This window comes from Staurois parvus, unplaced genomic scaffold (genome assembly GCF_062004578.1).
Source record: "Staurois parvus isolate SC_StPar_1 unplaced genomic scaffold, SC_StPar_1.0 ptg000444l, whole genome shotgun sequence".
Classification (NCBI taxonomy): Eukaryota; Metazoa; Chordata; class Amphibia; order Anura; family Ranidae; genus Staurois; species Staurois parvus.
The window spans coordinates 1,306,769-1,331,522 of record NW_028318240.1 but is presented as its reverse complement, the minus strand read 5'-3'; the positions used below and the strand labels follow the sequence as shown (position 1 = coordinate 1,331,522).

The following is a 24,754-nucleotide window of genomic DNA, read 5'->3' as shown; positions in this document are numbered from 1 at the left end:
ATTCTAGCAAGAGGAAGATTAAATGAACATCTGTACAAACTCGTCACTGAAAGTGAGAAGGCTAATGCGGCAACTCATAGCCCACATGACAAGTGCATCCACCTGTGGCATAGAAGACTGGGGCATCGAAACCCAGAAGCTATAAAGGACTTTACAAAGAGAGGTCTATCAGAAGACATGAAAATATTGCCTTGCCACAAACTCAGCAAGTGCACGTGTTGCATCAAAGCAAAGGCCACCCGAACCTCTCTTCCACAGACCAGTCAGAGTAAAACCGTCAAACCCATGGAACTGATACACAGTGATGTGTGCGGACCAATGAAAACCATCACACCTGGCGGGAACAGATATTTACTGACTTTCATCGACGATTATTCCCGGTACACAATAACGTATCTAATGAAGCACAAAAGTGAGACATTAGAAAAACTTCAAGAGTTTGTAGCTATGACAAGCAACAAGTTTCAAAGGAAACCTGGAATAATACGCACTGACAATGGAGGGGAATATATGAATAAAGAGATGGAATCATACCTAAAGAAACAAGGTATTATACACCAAACAACCGTACCATACACTCCTGAGCAAAACGGTGTAGCGGAAAGAAAGAATCGCACTCTTGTAGAAATGACAAGATGTATGATTACGGACGCTGCCTTACCTAACAAATACTGGGGAGAAGCAATAATGACTGCAACATACCTACAAAACAGGCTCCCATCAAAAGCTATTGAGTACACCATATGAAATATGGAATGGATCAAAACCCAACATAGGACATATCAGAGTATTTGGCTGTAAAGCATATGCCCACATTCCAAGTCAGAAACGCTCCAAGTTGGAGAACAAAGCCATAGAAGGCATTCTGGTGGGCTACAGTGAGCAGAGTAAGGGATATAGAATCCTTTGTCCAAAGACCAACAAGGTCACAGTAAGCCGCAGTGTTTATTTTGATGAAAGTGAAGCACCAGATAATACAATTTTTGAAAAATGTGGAGAGGATTTACGCGCTGAATTGGCAAGAGACACTGACCCATGCGAAGCAGGACAAGAGCCAGAACAAGAAGTGGAACTTACAATCAACGAGCCAATAGAATCCACTGAACAACAAGAAATCAGAAGATCCTCTCGAATGACAAAAGGGATACCACCCCGCAGGTTATCATACGCTGCTAAAACACATCAAACACAGGAGCCAACATCCTGGGAAGACATAGAAACTTTGCCGAGAAGGGAAGCCGATCAGTGGAGAAAAGCAGCTGAAGAAGAAATAAAATCACTTCAAGAAAATAAAACTTGGTCACTAACAGAACTCCCTCCTGGTCGCAAAACCATCGGAAGCAAATGGACTTTTAAAGTCAAATATGATGCAGAAGGAAACAAGTGACTGTTGCACTCTCTTCAACTGAAGCGGAATACATAGCAGCAGCACATGCATGTCAAGAAGCCATTTGGATTCGTCAACTTCTACTAGACATGGGACTGAATATGTCACAACCCACACCCATCTTTGAAGACAATCAGGGATGCATAAAGCTTACACACTCTGAGAAGATTAACCCAAGAACCAAGCACATTGATGTAAGATATCATCTGCTCAGAGACATGCAAGAACAAGGGGTTATCGACATCCAGTACTGCCCATCAGAGGAGATGACTGCAGACGGACTCACCAAACCTTTGCCAAGGGAACGTCATTGTTTTCTACAAAAGAGACTAAATGTCATATAATTATGCACATGCCGTTGAGAAGGGGTTGAGAAGGGGTGTTGGGAATGCAACAGCATGTACTATAATGTACTATATATAGTATTTCTGTGTTAATATCACTTGACCAGTAGATGGCACTGTACGCTAAAGGTTACTAGTTGTGTATGTGTAAAACTTGCTGATACTTTCCTCCTCTCTATCATCTCTTCAGGAAGTAATGTGTCTGTAATATGTCTGCTGCAATGTGCTCTGTATGTTTGTAACTTAAGCCACACAAGTAAAGCCTGAATTCTGCTATCACTGCCAGTTTCTTCTATAACACATAACCAACACCATCTATCATCTAGGCACTCCCCCCAGGAATTGGCTGGGACTGCATGAATATTCAGCTACTGATTTGACTCTGCCTCTGACTGCTTTCTGGAAGGTTCTAGAAAGTAGTGTGCTGGGAGTCAAACCTGCAACCAGTGAGACTCACAACAGCCCAAAATAATCACAAGCATCTCAATTAATTACAGTGGAGCTAATTGTACCTTTCTAGGAAGGTGTTACATGTATCTTATTGCCTGAGTGGTCTCTATTGCTTCCCTTTCCTCTCCAGTTTTGAGTTTTGCTGTACAGAAGATTACAAGAATCTAAAAATTAAGTCAAATTCAGGTAATACATACTTTGTTCCTTGGTGTTTTTTTAAAACCTGCTTGGACTTCAGCTTTAAACTTTGTCCACTAATCTATTGGATATCTCTTTTGAAGATCCACTCCTCTCCTTGTTTAGCTAGTTATTTAAAGCAGAACTAATTTCTTGAATACTCACCTCCATCCAGCAATACTACGTCTGTGAGTTCCCTCATCGATGCCAATATACTGTATTCTCACAAGCTGTGACTATGTTATCAAGAATAAAGCATTCATGAACTTTTAATTGATTGTTTAGTGCTTGGTTCCTTTCATTTCTGTTTTTGTGGGTCCATCCTCCCCTTTGTGTCTCTGGAGATTCATTCAATAAGAACTTGCTAAGCTCCAGGTCCAGCGCTATAACAGCCACTGCTCTTCTGGGAAAGCTTTCCACAAGATTTTTGAGTGTGTTTGTGGGCAGATTATTATTATTTTAGGTACTTATATAGCACCATCATTTTACGCAGCGCTTTACATATATATTGTACATTCACATCAGTCCCTAACCCTCAAGGGGTGTACAATCTACAGTCCCTAACTTACATTCATACATACACATACTAGGGACAATTTAGACAGGAGCCAATTAACCTACCAGCATGTCTTTGGAGTGTGGAAGGAAACCAGAGTACCCAGAGGAAACCCACACAGGCACAGGGAGAACATGCAAACTCCAGGTAGGTGATGCTGTGGCTGGGATTTGAACCGACGACCCTACTACTGCCAGGCAGAAGTGCTAACCGCTTAGCCACTGTGCTGATGAGATCATTCACCCACAAGAGTAAGTGTGAGGTCATGTACTGATGCTGAATGAGAAGACCTGGCCCACAACAGGGGTTCCATAGTAGAGTTGAGGTCAGAGTTTTGAGAAGACCATTTTAGTTCCTCCACACCAAAATGATCAAAGTATATCATTATGGAGGTGGTTTTGTACTTAGGGGCGCAGTCATGCTGGAACAGAAAAGGGGCTTCAACAAACTGTTCCCATCAAGTTGGAAGTGCACAATTGTCTAAAATGTCTTTGTAAACTGTTGCATTAGTCATTATTCATTGGAAACACCTGAACTCTTCAGGATCATAATGTAATTATTACTACAGTGTTATCTTGCAGGTACTTCATATTTTCTTCCCTGGAGCTTCTATGGGCACTGCTGTTGCAAAAGGGGTAGCTACTAATAAAAAAGATACTAACACATATTCAAGAATGTTATCCCTTGCTTCCGAACTGACCTATATAAGCATCAACCAGAGTAAAATCATATGACCTTTATGCAGGCCTATCATTGTCCTAAAGTGTAAGCATTTATATAGTGGGTGTATTGGATTGCCTTCAGTAGATTTTATTAATAAGAAGGAAATGTTTTGGTCTCCATTGGGCTGGAAAAGGGTATGCCATGGTATGGGTGTACAGGTCAAGAAGTTATCACTCTCCTCCTATGGGCTGGCTACCACAGTTGTATTATTTTATCTTACTGTTAATAGGCTGGATGAAAATAGGAAACTGTAGCACAGGCACAATTCAGAATGTCAAACCACAACTATAAATTTTGGTAAGGTCACTTTGTTACTACCAGAGTGTGCTAATGGGTATTTTCAAATCCTTTCTGCTGTTTTGGGTATGGCATCAGCCTGTTCCGATACCTGTTGACTATCAAACTTAACCTTAGGCTGCCTGCCTAGCCTTATACCTATGGTATGACTGCCTGAACACCACCAGCCCTAACCTATCTAATTCTGGACATTTGCCCCTAATAGGGTACCTTCACTTTGATTGCTTGTGAACTGTGGCCAGAGAGCAAAAACATGGCTTCCCTTATGAAGAATGGAGATCAAGTCTCTGTGCCTTAGGGAAGCCCATGCCTACCACTTGTGACACAGAAGACCCAATCCAATCCATACATTGTTGTCTCCAAATCACCCCATAAACACCCATTCAGAAAAGAATATGTCATTCCTATAACAGTGAACACAACAAATAGTGCCCAAGGATTCTTCTCCACTCACCAGACATATGTGACAAGTGTGCGTATTTCTTAACTTCTCTGTTAGTTCCTGAATCTTCTCCCGTAGAACTTCCAGATTCTCTTCACTGAATGGAACACGAGAGAAAGCACATCAAAATTCTATACAAATTCCAACAGAGTATTCGTTTGTTTGCTGGAGTTTTACTTCAGCCCTTAATATATACGTTTGAGCTACATTTACTGTTCATTCATTTATTCTTCACAAAAGATCTTTGGCAAAGCCAAATAAACCCCAGCTGCCCAAGAAAAATCAGATAATTTTATTCAGACTTTTCTGTCGTTTGGAAACCCAACCCATTTGGCTTTTTAACATTGCCTTTTGGCTTGTAGTTCAAACTTCTACATGTGGTTTCCACACTATACAAAGTTGGGCCATACAACCACAAATGCTTGTGGTCGCCACCAAGGCAATAACATGTTTTTATACATTTTCCACTATGTAGACATGTAAGAACATGAGGCCTCCTCTATAGCCATTGGCTTCTAAACCTCCCAAAGCAAAGACCTATAGGGCCTAAAGATCCTTTACTTTAGGTACTGAGGTGGGGGTGAAGGTATAAGCCAAATCCAGAAAATGCTCTCCACCTATAGTAAATGACACCATTGCCCCATAAGTCACAGCTAAACCTCTGGGCCTAGTTTTGGGTATGACTGCAGTGATCTAATATTGGTACTACTCCATAATGATTGTCAGCTGCTCCTTGGCCCTGTCAAAGAACATTGCAACTGCTAGTTAAGGCTAAAGTTTAATCTACTTCTATTTTGACTTCACTGATTATTATTATTATTATAATTATTATTTCCTGCTTTACCTCTTATTAACATAGTAGAAAAAATGTTAAATAAAATCTGTTTTCATAAATACCTTATTTAGACCCAGTCATGTCATTAGTGTCAATAGATGCAATAACACCCAGCATTGGTGCCAGTGTAAACAAGAATAACTCCCAGCCTCGGTGCCAGTGGATGCAATAATAACCCTCAGCTTTGGTGTCAGTGTATGCTTCTATTTTGACTTCACTGATTCCTCCATTCCCTCTTATTAATATGGTAGAAAAAAAATGTAAAATATAATCTGTTTTCATTAATACCTTATTTAGACCCGGTCATGTCATTGGTGTCAATAGATGCAATAAGAACCCCCAGCATTGGTGCCAGTGTAAACAATAATAACCCCCAGCCTTGGTGCCAGTGGTTGCAATATTAACCCTCAGCTTTGGTGTCAGTGCATGCAATAACCCCGGTATTGGACACCAATGATAGGGGTTATTATTGCTTCCACTGGCACCATGTACACAACATTAACCCCCATCATTAGTTTCAATGTACCCAATAATAAACCCCAGCTTTGATGTCATCATAACCAACAATAAACCCCAGCCATGGTGCCAGTGTAAACAATAACCCCCATCATTGGTGCCAGTGGATGCAATAATAACCCTCAGCATTTGTGTCAGTGTATGCAATAACCCCACAAATGGTACCAATGGATGCAATAATAACTCCTATCATTGGTACCAAATATTAACTCCCAGTATTGGAGTCAATTTACCCAATAATAAACCCAAGCTTTTATGTCATTGTACCCAACAATAAACCCCAGTATTGGTGCCAGTGGATGTGATAATAACCCCTATCATTGGTGCCCACGTACCCAACATTAACCCCCAGCACTGGTGTCCATGTACCCAATAATAAACCCTTAGCGTTGGTGTCAGTGTACTATTTACAAATTATTGATACAACAGTGGCTAATATAATGCATACAAGACTTAAGGGAGGGAGTGTGAGCAGAGCTTTTGTGTTTGATCATTTGATACATTTTAAAGGAAACATTTACTGAATGTAAGAATGTAAAGACTGCTAGTTCAAACCAAGTCCAATGTACAAAGCTTAAACTGATATAATATTCTAAAAACCACTGAAATCACTTTTCTTGCATTTCCATAAACCTCCCCTGGAGTACTTTGCGGTTATTATAATTTGCCACTGATCACAGGTAAGGTTTTGTAAACATTTCCAGGTGATAACCAACTGAAGTACGAAGTGTACTTTCAAAGCTTAGCTGACTAATAACATGCATCTTTTGTTTTCCGGTATACAGACATGTAGAGACATGTAACCATGCCATAACCCCTATACCACTGGGAGGTTTCTATGCCTTCCACAGCAAAACACATAGTCATGGAGACTGTCTTACTTTGGAGGTCAAGGTGGGAGAACCCCTTCTATCTTTGTGATGACAAAACCCTCTATGCCTATATATTCAAAAATACACAGCATCAGGAGCGGACTGACAACTCATGGGGCCCCCGGGCAATAGGGGATCATGGGGCCCCTGTGTCCTTGTCCAAACTCAAAAAAGCCTATGAAAAAGGTACCAAGGGCATCTCATGGGGCCCCCTACTGACCCTGGGCCCTCAGGCAGTGCCCGAGTTTCCAAATGGTCAGTCCACCCCTGCACAGGAGGTCACCTGCACCATTCAGAGAACACTTTGTATTTTCTCAATGTATAGGGTGTATTTTCTCAATGTATAGGGTGTATTATCTCAATGTATAGGGTGTATTATCTCAATGTGTAGGGTGTATTATCTCAATGTGTAGGGTGTATTATCTCAATGTATAGGGTGCATTTTCTCAATGTATAGGGTGTATTATCTCAACGTATAGGGTGTATTTTCTCAATGTGTAGGGTGTATTATCTCAATGTATAGGGTGCATTTTCTCAATGTATAGGGTGCATTTTCTCAATGTATAGGGTGTATTTTCTCAATGTATAGGGTGTATTATCTCAACGTATAGGGTGTATTTTCTCAATGTATAGGGTGTATTATCTCAATGTGTAGGGTATATTATCTCAATGTGTAGGGTGTATTTTCTCAATGTATAGGGTGTATTATCTCATTGTATAGGGTGTATTATCTTAATGTATAGGGTGTATTATCTCATTGTATAGGGTGTATTATCTTAATGTATAGGGTGTATTTTCTCATTGTATAGGGTCCACTTATTTAGAGTGCAGCATAAAGCTTTCTATCACAATAAGCTCACTGGCGCCCCCATCCATACAGTAAACTGCTGCGCCCAGGGCAGCCGCCCCTCCTGTTCACCCATTGGAAATCACTGCTGTAGGCACAACTACTACAGTGATTGCCACTAGTTTATGGGCAGTCGCTTGGCATGGGGCCCAGAAACTAGTGGCAATCACTGACCACAATTAAACCAAAAATATAAACCGCGCCATGGCTCTACACGACCAAAAAAACAACAAAAACAATAGTTACTGGTGCAGCTGTTCAAGTAACACTGATATTAAACAAAAATTATATTTATACACAGTTCTTAAAAGTGATCTGTTGAGAGCTGTACAAGTATATAAATAGAATTTTTGTTTAGTGGCAATCATTGTAGTAGTGGTGACTACCACAGTGATTTCCAGGGGGTGAACAGGAGGGGCGGCTGCCCTGGGCGCAGCGGTTTACTGTATGGATGGGGGCACCAGTGAGCTCATTCTGATACAAGGCATTTTGACAAGTGGATAACTGCTGGAGATAGCATCCCCGTAGCTTGCTCATAAAGAAGAAGGGGGGGGGGGGGCACAGTTTGGCTGCTTTGCCTTGGGCGCTGGATGACCTTGTCCCTGCATTAGTCCAATATAAAGATGTGAAAATTGCCATTCCTGGAATTCATCTTGAACTATAAAGCTTTATGCTGCACTCTAAATACCTGGACCCTAGACACAACCCTTGTTCCTCTATTTCATAATTGTGTTTCTCAAATCATAGGCAGTTTTTTAAGAAGGCAGAGAAATGCAATGAAATGTACAAGTATAGTGTAAACACCAAAGGACAGAGGAATAGTTACTTCGCTCGGGAGGATGAGGATGGAGTCTCATCGCTGTCAGACTCATCACTGTGACTGGAGAGGCTGCTCCCAGGTGACCCCCTACAATCTGCAAAAAAGAACATAAATTGTGACACTTTAAATGGAAAGGTATATTTTTTGCAAATGTACATTTCTCTCTGAATAGGAATTATTTTTCTGTTTTTAACAAACCTATATATAAAATACTTTGTGTGAAAAAAGGTGCGTTGTCTACTGTTAAACATCTCAGCTCTCACACCAGAATACCCCCAACTGGACCAGAGCCATTTTTACTGGGCCTACTGATAACTTTGTCAATACTTTATAAAGTATTATAAATATCTTTTCTTTTTGCAATATTGTCCTGCAAATATTACCGTATTTTTCTCTCCATAAGACACTTTTTTACCCCCAAAAAATGGGGGGAAATGTCTATGCGTCTTATGGAGCGAATATGAAGCGGCCAGCCTGGTATTCCCCCTGTCGGCGCCGTGTTAGAATATTGGGTCGGCCACTCGGCACTTCTGTGCAGCAGAACCTGCTCCTCGGTCCATCGATGTTCTCATCACCTCATCTTTAGTGTGGGCACCCGGCTGTGACAGCTTGCAGCTTCACAGCCGGGTGCCCACTGCACATGCGCTAGAAGCGCTGCACTTTGTGAATGGCCCTGTAGTTTGTCACGTGTCCCAGAAAACTTCGGGGAAAGAGGTGATCGCAGCAGAAGCGGGAGCGGGTACCTGACAAATTTGGGTCATCTCCTGTACTACTATATGTCCGCAGTCTCTGGTCATCTCCTGTACTGTGTCTGCAGTCTCTGGTCATCTCCTGTACTGTGTCCGCAGTCTCTGGTCATCTCCTGTACTACTGTATGTCCGCAGTCTCTGGTCATCTCCTGTACTATGTCCGCAGTCTCTGGTCATCTCCTGTACTATGTCCGCAGTCTCTGGTCATCCCCTGTACTGTGTCCGCAGTCTCTGGTCATCTCCTGTACTGTGTCCGCAGTCTCTGGTCATCCCCTGTACTGTGTCCGCAGTCTCTGGTCATCTCCTGTACTATGTCCGCAGTCTCTGGTCATCTCCTGTACTACTGTATGTCCGCAGTCTCTGCTCATCTCCTGTACTATGTCCGCAGTCTCTGGTCATCCCCTGTACTGTGTCCGCAGTCTCTGGTCATCTCCTGTACTGTGTCCGCAGTCTCTGGTCATCTCCTGTACTATGTCCGCAGTCTCTGGTCATCTCCTGTACTGTGTCCGCAGTCTCTGGTCATCTCCTGTACTATGTCTGCAGTCTCTGGTCATCCCCTGTACTGTGTCCGCAGTCTCTGGTCATCCCCTGTACTGTGTCCGCAGTCTCTGGTCATCCCCTGTACTGTGTCCGCAGTCTCTGGTCATCTCCTGTACTATGTCTGCAGTCTCTGGTCATCTCCTGTACTGTGTCCGCAGTCTCTGGTCATCCCCTGTACTATGTCCACAGTCTCTGGTCATCTCCTGTACTGTGTCCGCAGTCTCTGGTCATCCCCTGTACTGTGTCCGTAGTCTCTGGTCATCTCCTGTACAGTGTGCGCAGTCTCTGGACATTTCCTGTACTATGTCCGCAGTCCATTGGTTCAGAATATTTTTTTTCTTGTTTTCCTCCTCTAAAATCTAGTTGCGTCTTATGATCAGGTGCATCTTATGGAGCAAAAAATAGGGTAATTTACTTTCTATGCTATCTATACTTAGTGCTACCCCCATAGGGGCCGCCAGTGTTAACTGGTTCTTCCTTAAAAGTACAGAGACTGCCCACCACCACAAGCACCAGTCCATTCACACTAGCTTCTATAACACAGTCTAGGGGATGACTTTTTAAGGTTTATTACTTAAGAAACTTTAACGAGAGAGGGATTAGGGCATGGGATACTTCAAACAATTGGTACACAGCAATTAGAGGACAGTCTTCTCTTCAAGTAATTGTGTATTAAACAGTCTAAACCCTCACAGCTGATTACTTTGAGGTAGGTTTCTGAACAGTCATAGGCCTCACAGCTGGGGACCATGAGGTAACTTTCTAAGTAGTCTAAGACCTCAAAGCTAGGGACCATGAGGTAGGTTTCTGAGCAGTCTAAGACCTCACAGGTGGAGGCCATGAGGTATTATTCTGAGCAGTCTAAGACCTCACAGCTGGGGACCTTGAGGTAACTTTCTGAGCAGTCTAAGACTTCACAGCTGGGGACCTTGAGGTAACTTTCTGAGCAGTCTAAGACCTCACAGGTGGAGGCCATGAGATAGTATTCTGAGCAGTCTAAGACAGGGGTGGGCATCCTGTGGCTCTCCTGTTGTTGTGGAACTACTTTTCCCATGAGGCATTGCAAAGCCCGGAAGTTACAAGCATGACCCTACAAGTCCCATGAGACATTTCAAAACTGACATTACAGCTATGACTTGCAGGGGCATGATGGAACTTGTAGTCCTTCAACAGCTGGAGAGCCACAGGTTGCCCACCCCTGGTCTAAGACCTCACAGCTGGGGACCATGAGGTAACTTTCTGAGCAGTCTAAGGTGTTAGGACCGAGTTCACCTGCTGATGGCTTTATAGTTCTCTGGGCTGTTTCATTGACCACCAGTAGGTGTCTCCCAGCAGCTTCCTGCAATCAGCTCCACCTGGACACACCTGCTGGGAGGGCATTTAAGTTCCACCTCTGCTATTACTTGCGTCAGTGTTTTGATTGCTGCTAGAGCCATCGTGCTCTTGTACTATCTTTGTATCCTGTTCCCTTACTGCTGCTCACCTTGTTCTTGTACCCAGTCCTGATTCCCCCTTCTTGCATTGCCCCCGTTACCCTTGCTTCCCATATTGTATAGGTTTGCACATATTGTATATAGTTAGTTTGCTAGGCTTTTGTTACTTAAGCATTTACGGTTGTGGGTCACTTGTTGTTTATGTTTGCTGTTTGCTGGTGTGCGCATATCTTTTCGCTTACTAATAATAAATGTACTTCATTATACATTGTTTGGTCCCAGTTTCTTTGTGTAGCTACACAAATCTGGTCATCTCAGCTGCTGACTCCTGACATAAGGTCTCACAGCTGGGGACCATGAGGTAGCTTTCCAAGCAGTCCAAGGTCTCACAGCTGAGAACCATGAGGTAACTTTCCGAGCAGTCCAAGGTCTCACAGCTGGGGACCATGCAGTAACTTTCTGAGCAGTCTAAGGCCTCACAGCTGGGGACCATGGGGCAAGTCTCTTTGGAATCTGGTTGCCTTGCACCTATGCACAACTACTGGTATGAAATCTCCAGGACACTGCAGTCACGGATCAATTTAGGGTTTGTACTCAAGTCCCCAGGACAGTTGTCACCTTCCAGCTCTTCTGGACATGGTCCAGTGAGTGAGAGAGTCCTTCTCCAGACCAGATCGCTTGTGGTGAGGTCCTGCTATCAGATTTTAGGAATATCCATCAAGGCCCTCAGGCCTGACACTGCTGAGGCCTCTAGAACAGCTACACCGTCCATAGGCAGCCTAAAGACAGCAGCCCCTCAGGCTCTGGAACCCTCCTGGGAAGAAGACATCCAGCTCTCCAGTGCTTCAGACTATTGATCACCATTCCACCTCCCTTCTAGGCACTCCTCTCCACCTATTGGCTGGAGCTCCATAAATATTCAGACTGGTTATCTAAATCTCCCTCCTTAAGTTCTGGAAGCTTCTTCCTGAGGTAGGGGAAAGCAATCAAACTCCCAACCTGTCAAGCCCCGAACAAACCAGGCCAGGCAATCACTGCTCCCTTGACTATAGAAGTAGCCAAATATGTATCTAGCATCCTACACTAGGAGGGTGCTACACATAGATCTGTGATACACACCCCCAAAGTATTTTTTTTTTCTGGTGTGTGTAGTACATCCAGTGTTCACAACTAGTTAAATACTTCAAAGACCAAAATTTAAACCATTCTTAAAAAATATTTTATGTGTCAACATTTATGTGTAAGCTGTCCCGCTCGGTCTCACCCATCTCTTGGGAGGACGGTTTCCCTGGACTGCGCATGTCATCTTCCCAGCGGTTCTCCTCCGACGTCTCACCATCAGTATGCACAGCTCTTGAAGGCTAGTTGACAAAAAAAGAAAGCAGAATGATTGAATGAGCTATAGACACTATGAGCTAATCCTGGAGGTAGATGTTCTTCTGCAAATGCTTGAGGAATTCACTGTAGATACTTCTTCCATATATAATACAGAGCTACGCGTTTCAAACGTGTATTTAGTTAGTTGATGGGAGATGCTTTGTAGCCAGGGGAGCAATGGAAACTTTTGGTCTGGGGGGCTAACACAACCAAGCAGGCCTTTCTTGGCAGGGACACTTCCCATTGAGCTGAACCTGCCGCATACAAAGGGGGTTATCTGCTAAAACTGGTGCAAAATCTGGTGCAGCTCCGCATAGAAACCAATCAGCTTCCAGGTTTTATTGTCAAAGCTTAATTGAAGAAGCCTAATTTCAGAGCTGATTGGCTGCCATGCACAGCTGAACCAGATTCTGAGTGCACCAGTTTTAGTAAATCTCCCTGAAGTTTAACCCCTTCAAGCCTAAGGGTAAAACAAATCTAAATGCCTAAGCACAATTTTTGCAACATTGACATGTGTTAGTAAAATTGTACATATCACAACTACTTTGTACATCCGGGTGGATTATACCACGTTTTTTTCAGGACAAATTGGGTTTTCATTTGGTGGTAAATGGTAATGGATATCTCCTGATTTTTTTTTATAATCAAAGGAAAACTGGCCCAAATAGTAAAAAAAATTTTTTTTTTATTTAGCTGTGTGTTTCTACCATAACCTACCACCAAAGAACAACCCAAAATAAATTTTCCAGCTCTTGATGATCGCAGCGATACCATATATGTGTATGTTATTTGTTGTTTGTACCCGGAGTACAGCCCAGAAACAATAGTGCACATTTTGTTTTTGTCTTTTTTACCTAAAAAAAAAACCACTGACACCATTTTTTTTAAAATCCTGATCTTTGACCCTGACCTTTGACCCTGACCCAAACACTTACCCTGGCACTGAACTAGATCAAACCTTGATCTAGGTATTATTGCTTTATTTTTTAATCTTTCTATTTTACTAACATTTTTTTCCCTCTATGCCAGAAGTTAGAGAGATGCAATGTATCTCTCTCCTCCATTCATAGAGAGAAAAAAATAACAAAAAAAAACAAGGGGGGCAGGGCTGTACAGTGACTGATCACTGTGATAGCCAATCAGAGGTTATCACAGCAATCATGTGACCTGGAATCGGGAGTCCCGATCGGTAGAACGGGACCCAGTGCTCTCAGTGACACCGTGGCGCACTCCCAGCAGAAAGACAGGTACGCAAAAAAAGCCCAGTTCTGTGAGGCCGCATATTTGTGTGACATCGCCATCAAGGGGTTAAAGAAGTAATTGGGGGCCATGGTGAGAGGTAAGTATTGTCCTAAACCTGAAATTCAATCTGCATATATTTTACCTTCCATGGTCCCTCCACTATTCTTGTCAACATGCCAATTAAATGTTTAAATAAAACCTATTTGTTTTCAAACACTGGGTCTCTGTGCTTCTTTATGCAATGCAGGCAGATCATAGCCTAGTGTGAGGGGCCGACAGGGTGCTGTACATAGCTTCCTTAAAACATCACAGCACCCTGCCTCTGTACTCCTCTCAGTCCTAATGCAAACAGTGGGCTGGCTCTTGGGAGGAGTTATGTAAATTTACAAAACCCTTGATAGGTGGATGTCAGGCTGGAGGAGTGGGAAAGAGACAGTCAGGCTGGGGGGGAAAGGGCTAGATGATGCTGGATGTCCTCCAGCCGAATGAGGCCCTGTTATGACTGAGAACTGAACAGGAAAGAACCCCCATTGAAGGCCACTTTCCCAACATACTATTAGCATTGACCCAGGGGGGGCCCCCAGCTCAGTGCACATCACACGTGTGTAGGGCCATGATCAATCAATCCACTCACCTCCTGTGTGTTTCCTCGGACACGCTTACACTTTCCCACTCGTGCTGGAAAGAAGAAACACAATGCAACATGAGTACAATGCAGGGGCGGACTGACCAGTTGGAAACTCAGGCACTGCCCGGGGGCCCGGGGTCAGTAGGGGGCCCCATGAGATGCCCCTGGTACCTTTTTCATAGGCTTTTTTGAGTTTGGGCAAGGACACAGGGGCCCCATGATCCCTTATTGCCCGGGGGCCATGTGAGTTGTCAGTCCGCCCCTGGTATAATGTAAATAGTTCACCCAATCAAGAACCACACCACTGGCCAGGGACAACCTAAATCTGAAACCAACCAAAGTCCCACAGAGAACAATCGTCCACCCTGCTGGTAGAAAACTATCATTTATTTGCAACAATATAAGATGACAATATCACCCTAACCCTTAAAAAAAAAAAAAAAAATTAAAAAAACTCATATGCCTCTACTTGCGGCTATTATGTCATCCCTGGGCATCTGTGCTTCTCTATGCAATGCAGGCAGATTATGGAAGGTGGGAGGGGCTAGTAAAAAAAAAGCACACCACCCTAGGTAATGTGATAGTGAGCTTCCATGATTGCACAAAATGTGAAATTCAGTGAATGACTGCGACTCATTGTTCATGGAGGGACTTTGAGGCTGCAATGTAAACAATGAAATATAAGGAACTAAGACTAGAGTAGCGGATGCAATGCCTGAAGGAATAACTTCATCCTTTGTTACATCTCATGACTGCGGCCGCTTGGAGTGGTCTCCTGCAGGCTATTTGCTGCCACTTCCTCTTCGTGTGCACTCTAGCGATGGCTACGTGGTACTTTTTTCAGGACGGGTTTCCTGATGATGACAAGAATGCTTTCACAACGTGGCTCAGCACAGCCATTTGTAATTTCTATTGGGAAAGCATTTGACAGGGTGACAACGCAGGAGAACAATTGAAAGAGAGGGACAGGGTGTTGTCACCCTTTATTAGGAAGTGCCTGAGCAAAGACCTTCTTGGCAGGATCACCGGGTATCATTTAAAAATAGAATGGAATTGCACTAACGTACTATTTTAGTGATGGGGATTACAAATACTTTAAGAGATGGATTAAAAAAAAAAAATTGTATAGCCGTTCTTCCTTTGAAGCTGCATTTGTTCATTGAATTGTGTGAATGCAGGAGATGATCACATTATGGCCACTAGATGGCACTAGCATAGAAAATTAGTATGCTCCTCTGCGCCATCTATTGGCTATAATGAGGTATTTTCTGCATCCATACATTTGAATGGCAGAGACCACAGCCTGGAAACATTCGGTTTGGCCCCATTCATGCAGAATGAATTTGAATGCTTTTAATGGATGAATAGCTATGTGACTTTAAGACAGGCCATAGGCGGGGAGAAAAACGGCCGTTTTTTTTTAAAAAACAAAAAATCGGTTGGTCAGTCGGCCGATGTTACCACCATTGTTTAAAAAAATAAATAAATAAAAATCCGCTGATTTTTGTCCCGTCTACAGCCGGCAAATATAATATCGGTGTCCCTGCAGAGAGCTCCACTATTATATTTGACATTTAAAAGTATAGCAAAGTTGCAACATTGTATCTATTTGTATCCATTTCGGGAACAGATGTTTCTATTCGGATACAAATAGATACAATGTTGCAACCTCTATACTTTTAAATGTCAAATATAATAGAGGAGCTCTCTGCAGGGACACTGCTATTATAGTTGACATTTAAAAGTATAGCGGTTGCAACATTGTATCTATTTGTATCCGAATAGAAAGATCTGTATCCGAAATGGATACAAATAGATACAGATGTTCTTCTTTTTCTTCTTTTCTTGCAGGTCACGGCTCAAGCGTATTTTTTTAATCGGTAAAAAGATTGGCAGACTTGCCCATCATTGCAGTGAAAATCGGCCGATGGACAAAATCGGCCGTTTTTTTTCCAACATAACCGATTAAAAAAATTTGTCAAAAGCACTAAAAACGGCCGACAAGTTCACCCACTAACAATCCGAAAATAGGCCGATTATTCTTTCGGACAAATTTTCAGCCGATTTTCGACCCATCTATGGCCTGCTTAAAACAAGTACACCTCGTCAGTTTAATTAACATTCACAGTCAACTGCAGGGATGCAGGAACACCCCCCCCCTTCTGAGTTACATCTTCTCTCTGCCCCCTACCCACCTCTGAGCATCGTCACTTGGTTTCACCCCCTACCCACACCCCAGTACTACCCCCTACCCACACCCTAGTACTACCCCCTACCCACACCCCAGTACCACCCCCTACCCACACCCCAGTACCACCCCCTACCCACACCCCAGTACTACCCCCTACCCACACCCCAGTACCACCCCCTACCCACACCGCAGTACCACCCCCTACCCACACCCCAGTACCACCCCCTACCCACACCCCAGAACCACCCCCTACCCACACCCCAGTACCACCCCCTACCCACACCGCAGTACCACCCCCTACCCACACCCCAGTACCACCCCCTACCCACACCCCAGTACCACCCCCTACCCACACCCCAGTACCACCCCCTACCCACACCCCAGTACCTCTCCTTTTAAAGAATACAGAGCCAAGTATAATTTTGTAGTGCTAAATAATTGGTAATAACAAAAAAAAGCAGAAAGACAGATCCCCAGCAGCCAGTAGAAATAGACCCCCTCCCAGCAGCAATAGATTCCTCCAAAAACAAAGAACCCCCACAACAAAAACCACCACAGCAACAATAGACTCCCAGCAGATACAACAAATCTCCACCATCCAGCAGCGATAGACCCCCCCCCCCCAGCAGTAATAGATTCATCCAACAACAATGGACCCCCAAAACAAAATACCACCCCCAGCAACAATAGACCCCCAGCAGCTTCAAAATATCTCCAAGCAGCCAGCAGTAATAGACCCCCCTCCAGCAGCAATAGATTCATCCAACAACAATGGACCCCCAAAACAGCTACAAAATATCTCCAAGCAGCCAGCAGTAATAGAGTCCTCCAACAACAATGGACTTCCAAAACAAAATACCACCCCAGCAACAATAGACCCCCAGCAGCTATAAGATATCTCCAAGCAGCCAGCAGCAATAGACCCCCCCCCCTCCAGCAGCAATAGATTCCTCCAACAACAATGAATCCAAAAAACAAAATGCCACCCCAGCAACAATAGATCCCCAGCAGCTGCAAAATATTTCCAAGCAGCCAGCAGCAATACCCCCCCCCCTCCAGCAGCAATAGATTCATCCAACAACAATGGACCCCCAAAACAAAATGCTACCCCAGCAACAATAGACCCCCAGCAGCTACAAAATATCTCCAAGCAGCCAGCAGTAATAGACCCCCCCCTTCCAGCAGCAATAGAGTCCTCCAACAAGAATGGACCTCGAAAACAAAATACCACCCCAGCAACAATAGACCCCCAGCAGCTACAAGATATCTCCAAGCAGCCAGCAGCAATAGACCCCCCCTCCAGCAGCAATAGATCCCTCCAACAACAATGGACCCCAAAAACAAAATGCTACCCCTGCAACAATAGACCCCCAGCAGCTACAAAATATCTCCAAGCAGCCAGCAGCAATAGATTCATCCAACAACAATGGACCCCAAAAACAAAATACCACCCCAGCAACAATAGACCCCCAGCAGCTACAAAATATCTCCAAGCGGCCAGCAGCAATAGACCCCCCTCTTCAGCAGTAATATATTCCTCCAACAACAATGGACCCCCAAAACAAAATACCACCCCAGCAACAATAGACCCCTAGCAGCTACACAATCTCCAAGCAGCCAGCAAAAATAGACCCCCATCAGCTACAAAATATCTCCAAGCAGCAATAGACTCTCCAGCAGCCAGCAGCAATAGACCCCTCCCTCAACAGTAGATCCCTTCCAGCAACAATTGACTTCTATCAACAATTTATCCCCCACCAGCAACAATAGACCTCCCCAGCAGCAATAGTCCACCACACAAAATAAACCCCCTCAGTGACAATAGATCCCCCAGCACACCCCAGTGCCTCTTTTACATACAGTCAGTGCTGGAGGTGCTGGAGGTGCCGGAACTGCGTTCCTGCTGAATAAAAAGCGCTGGTTAACGGTAACAAGCTCTCACCTCCCATGCGTTCCTCTCTGTTCCACCGAATTTGCTGGAAGACCTTAGGGAAAAGAAACAAGACTTTGGTTTAATATATTCAAAGCCTAGCTCCAGTCCAAATGATGTGACACCAGGAGCAGAAATAGGGGGAGGATATTACTGGGGACATGCAGACACAGCAATAGAAACAAAATTGTCAGAAATTCTAATCTTTCCCCAATTTAAAAAGGATAATTCCTGTCCATAGAGACTGTCCATCAAGGCTTTGGCTTCCCAGCCATATAGAACCTAGAAATCACCCTGCTCACTGTCCTGAAACCTGCAGAACCTCCCCTGCCAGTAGTGACTTTCTAAAAATCAGCAAAAAACTCCAGACAAAAACTGATAATAGCCCATTAGAAGATAAAATAACACCAGCTTTTGCTGCAATGTTCACTTTCAGTCCGGAGATTCCCCCTGTAGTACCTTTTTCCTGCCGCTAGGTGTCCTCAGCCAGCATCATTCAACCCAGCCCCAGCGCACTGGACAGTGAAAGGAGAAGCAGCACAGTGATTGGCTCATCTCTCCGGCACTCTGCTTTCTCCTCCTTTCAACATGCTTCATAACCGGATTGGCTCCTTGTGCTGCTTCTTCCTGTCACACTCCAGTCCTGCTGTACAGAGACTGCAAAAGGCTGCCGCCAGTCACATTCAATTACTTACTCTTTTTTGAATTGGAAAAAAACATTGAATGATGTAATATTAAAGTACAGAGTTGCATCGTTCACCTTTTAAAGGAGATCTAAACACTAAAAACAAACGTAATATATTGCAGCTTACCACTGCATTACAGGTGGTTGCAGGGCGATTGTGGCATGGCCCCATACACTTAAATTGTAGCCAATCGGACGGGCGCTTGCACTACATAGTTGATGGTAGATATAAAGGAGATTGTACAACCTGATTGGATAATGTATGGCCAGCTAATGGCGGAGCTGGTGGTTAGAGATGGGCTAGATGTTCGAGTTGAACACAAGTTCGATTCAATCATGGGCCGTTCGTGTGTTCGGTGAACACATGAACCGTAAGGGCTCTATGCCCGCCACGTCCCACAATGCACTGCGAGCTGACAGTACATTGTGATTGGTCAAAGCAATGCACCTGATCATAGGTTAGGTGCAATGTGTTGGCCAATCACAGTGTATGATGATGTCACAAGAGTGCAGACGTAGCCCCGCCCCTTGCGACCTCACAGTATTTAGTCAGTATAGGAGTCAGCGTCGAGAGCTGAAGTTTTTTTTTTTCTCTTTTTTCTGGGCGGCGGCGACGGGCATCGTGATTGACATTGGATCAACTTCGGGGGACATTTTTTTTTTTTTTTTTTAACCACTTCCAGTCTGGACACTTTCACCCCCTTCCTGTCCAGGCCAATTTTCAGCTTTCAGCGCTATTACACTTTGAATGACAATTGTGCAGTCATGCAACACTGTACCCATATGAATTTTTTAGCATTTTTTTGAGACAGATAAAACTTTATTTTGGTGGTATTTATTCACCACTGGGATTTTTATTTTTTTTGCTATATAAATGAAAAAGTCCAAAAATTTAGAAAAAAGGTGTTTTTCTTATACAATTTTGCAAATAAATAATATTTCATCATAAATCTTGGCCAAAATGTATTCTGTTATCTTTTTAGTAAAAAAAAAAACCCAAATTAGTTTATAACCAAAAATTATACATTAAAAAATTTTTTTTTACATTTTTATTTAATTTTTTTATATTGTTTATTTATTTATTTATTTTTTTACATACTGTCACCCTAGCAGTACAGTGTCTCCATGATGACACTGTACTACTTGTGGGGGGTGATGAAGATTTTTTTTATTTACACTGCTTTTTTTTTAATAAAGGCTGTAAAAGCAATCGTTTCTCCTTCTCTCTGGCTGCATTCTTGCAGCCATTGATAAATACTGTGTGAGCTGTGACTGGTCACAACTTGTCACATGGTACAAGGCTGTTGTGAATAGCCTTGTACCATGTGACCTCTGTGATCATTCACATATTTCACACTTAGTAAGCAATGATGTCAGAAGTGACATCTTGCTTAATACTCTGCATGTGATCACTGATTGGCCAATCAGTGATCACATGATCGGGACCTCGCACAGAGGTCCCGTACAATGATCTGTGTTCCACTTTGTCCGGATCGTGGTGCTGCGCGCTCCCAGGAAGTGCACACAAGCAGGGGGCGGGGAGGCCATTTATAAACGGCCACCCGCCCCTGCACTGCCACCATCCGGATGTTTATATACATGGGCCGGACGGGAGGTGGTTAATAAAGGACTTGTCAAAGACTGTCTCCTGTTCATTTTCCACTACATTTTTTTTGTAAATGGGTACCCCATTCTCATTCACATGGGGATGCTGGGATCTGGGGGCCCCACTTGGTAAAGAGGGCTTCCAGATTCCGATAAGCCCCCCACAAACACAACCCAGGGTTGTGGGGAAGAGGCCCTTGTCCCCATCAACATGGGGACAGTGCTTTGGTGGGGGAGCCCCCCCCACCTTAAAACATCCCACATACAGAGGGCATGTAGCCTTGTATAGTTTTGGAGGGGGAGGCGCTCCCTCACCCCCCCCCTTCTCTGACCTGCTGAGCTATATGTTCAGATAAGGGTCTGGTATGGGTTTTGGGGGGGACCCCCACACCATTTCTTTAAAAAAATTTGTGTGGGGGTTCCCCTCAAAATCCATACCAGACCCAAAGGGCTTGGTATGGATGGGAGTGGGGGGCCCACACTTTTTTTTTTTTTGCCAGGCAATGCTGCCAATTCTTTTGACATTCAGCTATCAGCGGGGAACCCCACAATAATGAGCGTGTTCACTACTTAAATACCGCGTGACTTCATCATTTTTGTAGCTGTGCGGTATCTTACCACGTGCAGGGGCGGACTGCCAACTCATGGGGCCCCGGGGCAATAGGGGATCATGGGGCCCCTGTGTGCTTGCCCACACTCAAAAAAGCCTATGAAAAGTACCAAGGGCATCTCATGGGGTCCCCTACTGACCCCAGCGCCCTAGTGCCGGAAAGGTCAGTCCACCCCTGACCACGTAAGATACCACTTAGTGAATTGTGTCTATTCCAAGTTCGCGGTCGAATTTCTGGTAGGATTGAATGTTCAACCATGAACGGAACGGGGGGGGGGGGTGTTCAGCCCATCACTACTGGTGGTCCTGGAAGCAGAGATTTGAATGTGACTGTGTTTGATGTAATACAGTGCACTCCCCGAGAAGTGTATGCAATGAAGGCCTGACAAAAGCAGAAATGACATCTGAGCACATGACATTTTAAAGGTCATGTAATTCCCGGTGGAAAAGGAAATCACTTTCTCGTAAAATTGGTATTCACCCAAAATGTATTTCAACTTCATGGAAGCAAACAGCACATGCATACATTTCCCCAGGATTCATTCTTGTATCCAGAATGCCAGCAATGAGACGAAGGGCTGGTTTTCACCTGTCATAAAATAAATAAGTGCAGAGCTAAAATAAATAAAAGTATTATAAAAGTCTGTCCATCAATAAATAAAATTAAATGCCCAAAATATATCAAATTAAAAGGTGACAGTCTGTGCAGATGAATGGTGCAGAATCACAGTAAAATCCAGAAGTGGTGCTCCAAATAGTGTGGTAAAATTACGCACTCACCAGATGCGTAATAAATACACACATTAAATGAATCAATGGAGGTCTCCTTAACCACCTCCTGTCCGGCCGTTGTATATAAACGGCTGGACGGTGGCAGTGCAGGGGCTTTCCCGACCCCCTGCTTGTGCGCACTCCCTGGGAGCACGCAGCACCGCGATCCGGTGCTTACTGTGTCCTCCGGACACAGTGAAACACCAATCGTGGGACGGGACCTCCGTGCAGGGTCCCGATCATGTGATCACTGATTGGCCAATCAGTGATCACATGCAGAGTATTAAGCAAGATGTCACTTCTGACATCATTGCTTACTATGTGTGAAACCTGTGAATGATCACAGTGGTCACATGGTACAGGGCTATTCACAACCGCCTTGTACCATGTGACAAGCTGTGACTAATCACAGCTCACACAGTAGTTCTCAATGGCTGCAAGAATGCAGCCAGAGAGAAGGAGAAATGATTGCTTTTACAGTCTTTATGGGTGTAAAAGCAATCAGTGTAAAAAAAAAAAATCTTCATCACCCCCCACAAGTAGTACAGTGTCACCATGGTGACACCGTACTGCTGGGGTGACAGTATGTAAAAAATTAAATATATTAAAAAAATTAAAAAAATTTAAAAAAAAGTTTAAAAATTATAAAATTTTTGGTTGTAAACTAATTTGGGTTATTTTTTTTTTTTACTAAAAATATAACGGAATAAATTTTGGCCAATATTTATGATGAAATAATATTTATTTGCAAAATTTTATAAGAAAAACACTTTTTTTTAAATTTTGGACATTTTAATTTACATAGCAAAAAAAATAAAAATCCCAGTGGTGAGTAAATACCAACAAAATAAAGCTTTATCTGTCTCCAAAAAATGCTAAAACATTCATATGGGTACAGTGTTGCATGACCGCGCAATTGTCATTCAAATTGTGACAGCGCTGAAAGCTGAAAATTGGCCTGGACAGGAAGGGGGTGAAAGCAGGGGTGGACTGACCATTTGGAAACTCAGGCACAGGGTCAATGAGTTTGGGCAAGGACACAGGGGCCCCATGATCCCCTATTGCCCGGGGGCCCCATGAGTTGTCAGTCCGCCCCTGGGTGAAAGTGTCCGGACTGGAAGTGGTTAAGGATATGGCTATGGTCTTGGTCAAGGAAAATCCCTCTAGGTGGGTGGTGTTGTCAGGAGCTCAGGTAAAAGGATCCAGTTTCATCGCTGACCTACCCCATGCACAGCTGCCCCGGGTCCAGTGTGCTCCATTTTGATGAAATTCCCCCAAAGTGATGACAGCTGATCACTGCCTGACAACTGCACAGACTGTCACCTTTAATTTTATATATTTTGGGCATTTCATTTTATATATTGATGGACAGACTTTTATAATACTTTTATTTATTTTAGCTCCGCACTTATTTTATGATTCTGAGAAGGTTTTATATTGGTTGCCTTTAGTGCCTAGCTGCTAACCAAAGAGCGCTCACTTTTTATCGTATTTTTACTGGTTCTCAGCTGTGCTTGGCGTCCCTCTGAAAATCGATCTGCAATGGATCACTTTTCAGAGGGAGTTTGAGCTTGGGGATTGGATAGGTGGTGATATGGTGCCTGCCCGCTGCCTGTTTTAACCCTAAAAGGGCGAAGCGACCACGCTGCAACTCCATGTGGTTGCAGGGTAATCCCACACACATAAATGGGTCGTGTTTGATGACAACTGCAACGTTGTGCTGCAACAGTGGCATGTGTATAAGTCTTGAGTGGCTGCATACCTTTTGTTAGGTAGGCAGTTGGGGGGAGGTAATACCGCAGCTCAACTGCCTGCTTTTACTGCACCCCCACCCCCTTCCCCTTCCGGCCACCCATGCGAAGGAGCCCTAAGGGGCAAATTTATGTACCTGACATTCACTGCAGGCTAATCTTGCTGCTGCATGCGCTTTCAATGAGAATAATTCATTCTTCCCCAGTGAATGTTTGGTGAAAGTCACATTCACGGCTTTATAAATCCGCCCCTAAGTGATACATAAGCAGTGGCGGACTGATCATTCGAGCACTTGGCGAGGGCCCGGGGTCAGTAGGGGGCCCCATGAAATGCCCCCGGTACCTTTTATAGGGTTTTTGGGTGTGCTTTGAGTGTGGGCAAGGACATAGGGGCCCCATGATCCCTTATTGCCCGGGGGCCCCATAAGTTGTCAGTCCGCCCCTGTACATAAGACTGTTTATACAATACGTATCACACATCTGGGCAACTCGAGCTGAACATAGGAGCACATTCAATGAAAACGGTTTGCTCAAATAATCAGTAAAGCCAAAAGACGCAAGCAGCTGAAGTTATATCCAGATCTTTATTTTTCCCATAACAGTCGAGCCTGGCCAATCTCTGTAACTGAGGCCACCAATCAGATTCAAGAACTAATAGGAAGACTCAGAAGGGAGGGGGGGGGGCAAGCTCAAAGTGTTACTAAACCCACAACAGTCCATTCAGTCTGTAGATGCAGTAAAGCATGCGTGTTATACTCACTGTGGAACCTCAGGGGTTAATCCTCCACATTGTGTAAAAAGGCTGTTTGATCCTGTCTCCTCTGATCCTCCCCTTCTACTGGCCCCAATCCATCTGCTGATAGAACACAGCCTTGGAGGCAATCTGCACATGCTCAGTTTGGTGTGTTTTACCAGAGAGTTTTTCTTTTTTTTTTCTTGGGAGAGTGCATGTGATCAGCACAGGGCAATCAGCACT

The 24,754-nt window shown here is 43.9% G+C and overlaps 1 protein-coding gene across 1 annotated transcript in view; it reads right to left on the bottom strand.

Moving 5' to 3' along the window:
* Window positions 1-24,754, bottom strand: part of LOC149453937 (E3 ubiquitin-protein ligase Rnf220-like) — a 95,582-nt gene that overhangs the window by 14,780 nt on the left and 56,048 nt on the right. The window contains exons 6-10 of the mRNA XM_089688000.1: window positions 18,369-18,411; window positions 14,242-14,285; window positions 12,253-12,349; window positions 8,273-8,360; window positions 4,389-4,473 (exon numbers count right to left, since the gene is read on the bottom strand). Coding sequence (XP_089544126.1) covers window positions 4,389-4,473; window positions 8,273-8,360; window positions 12,253-12,349; window positions 14,242-14,285; window positions 18,369-18,411 — 357 coding nt within the window. The remainder of the gene's footprint in view (window positions 1-4,388; window positions 4,474-8,272; window positions 8,361-12,252; window positions 12,350-14,241; window positions 14,286-18,368; window positions 18,412-24,754) is intronic.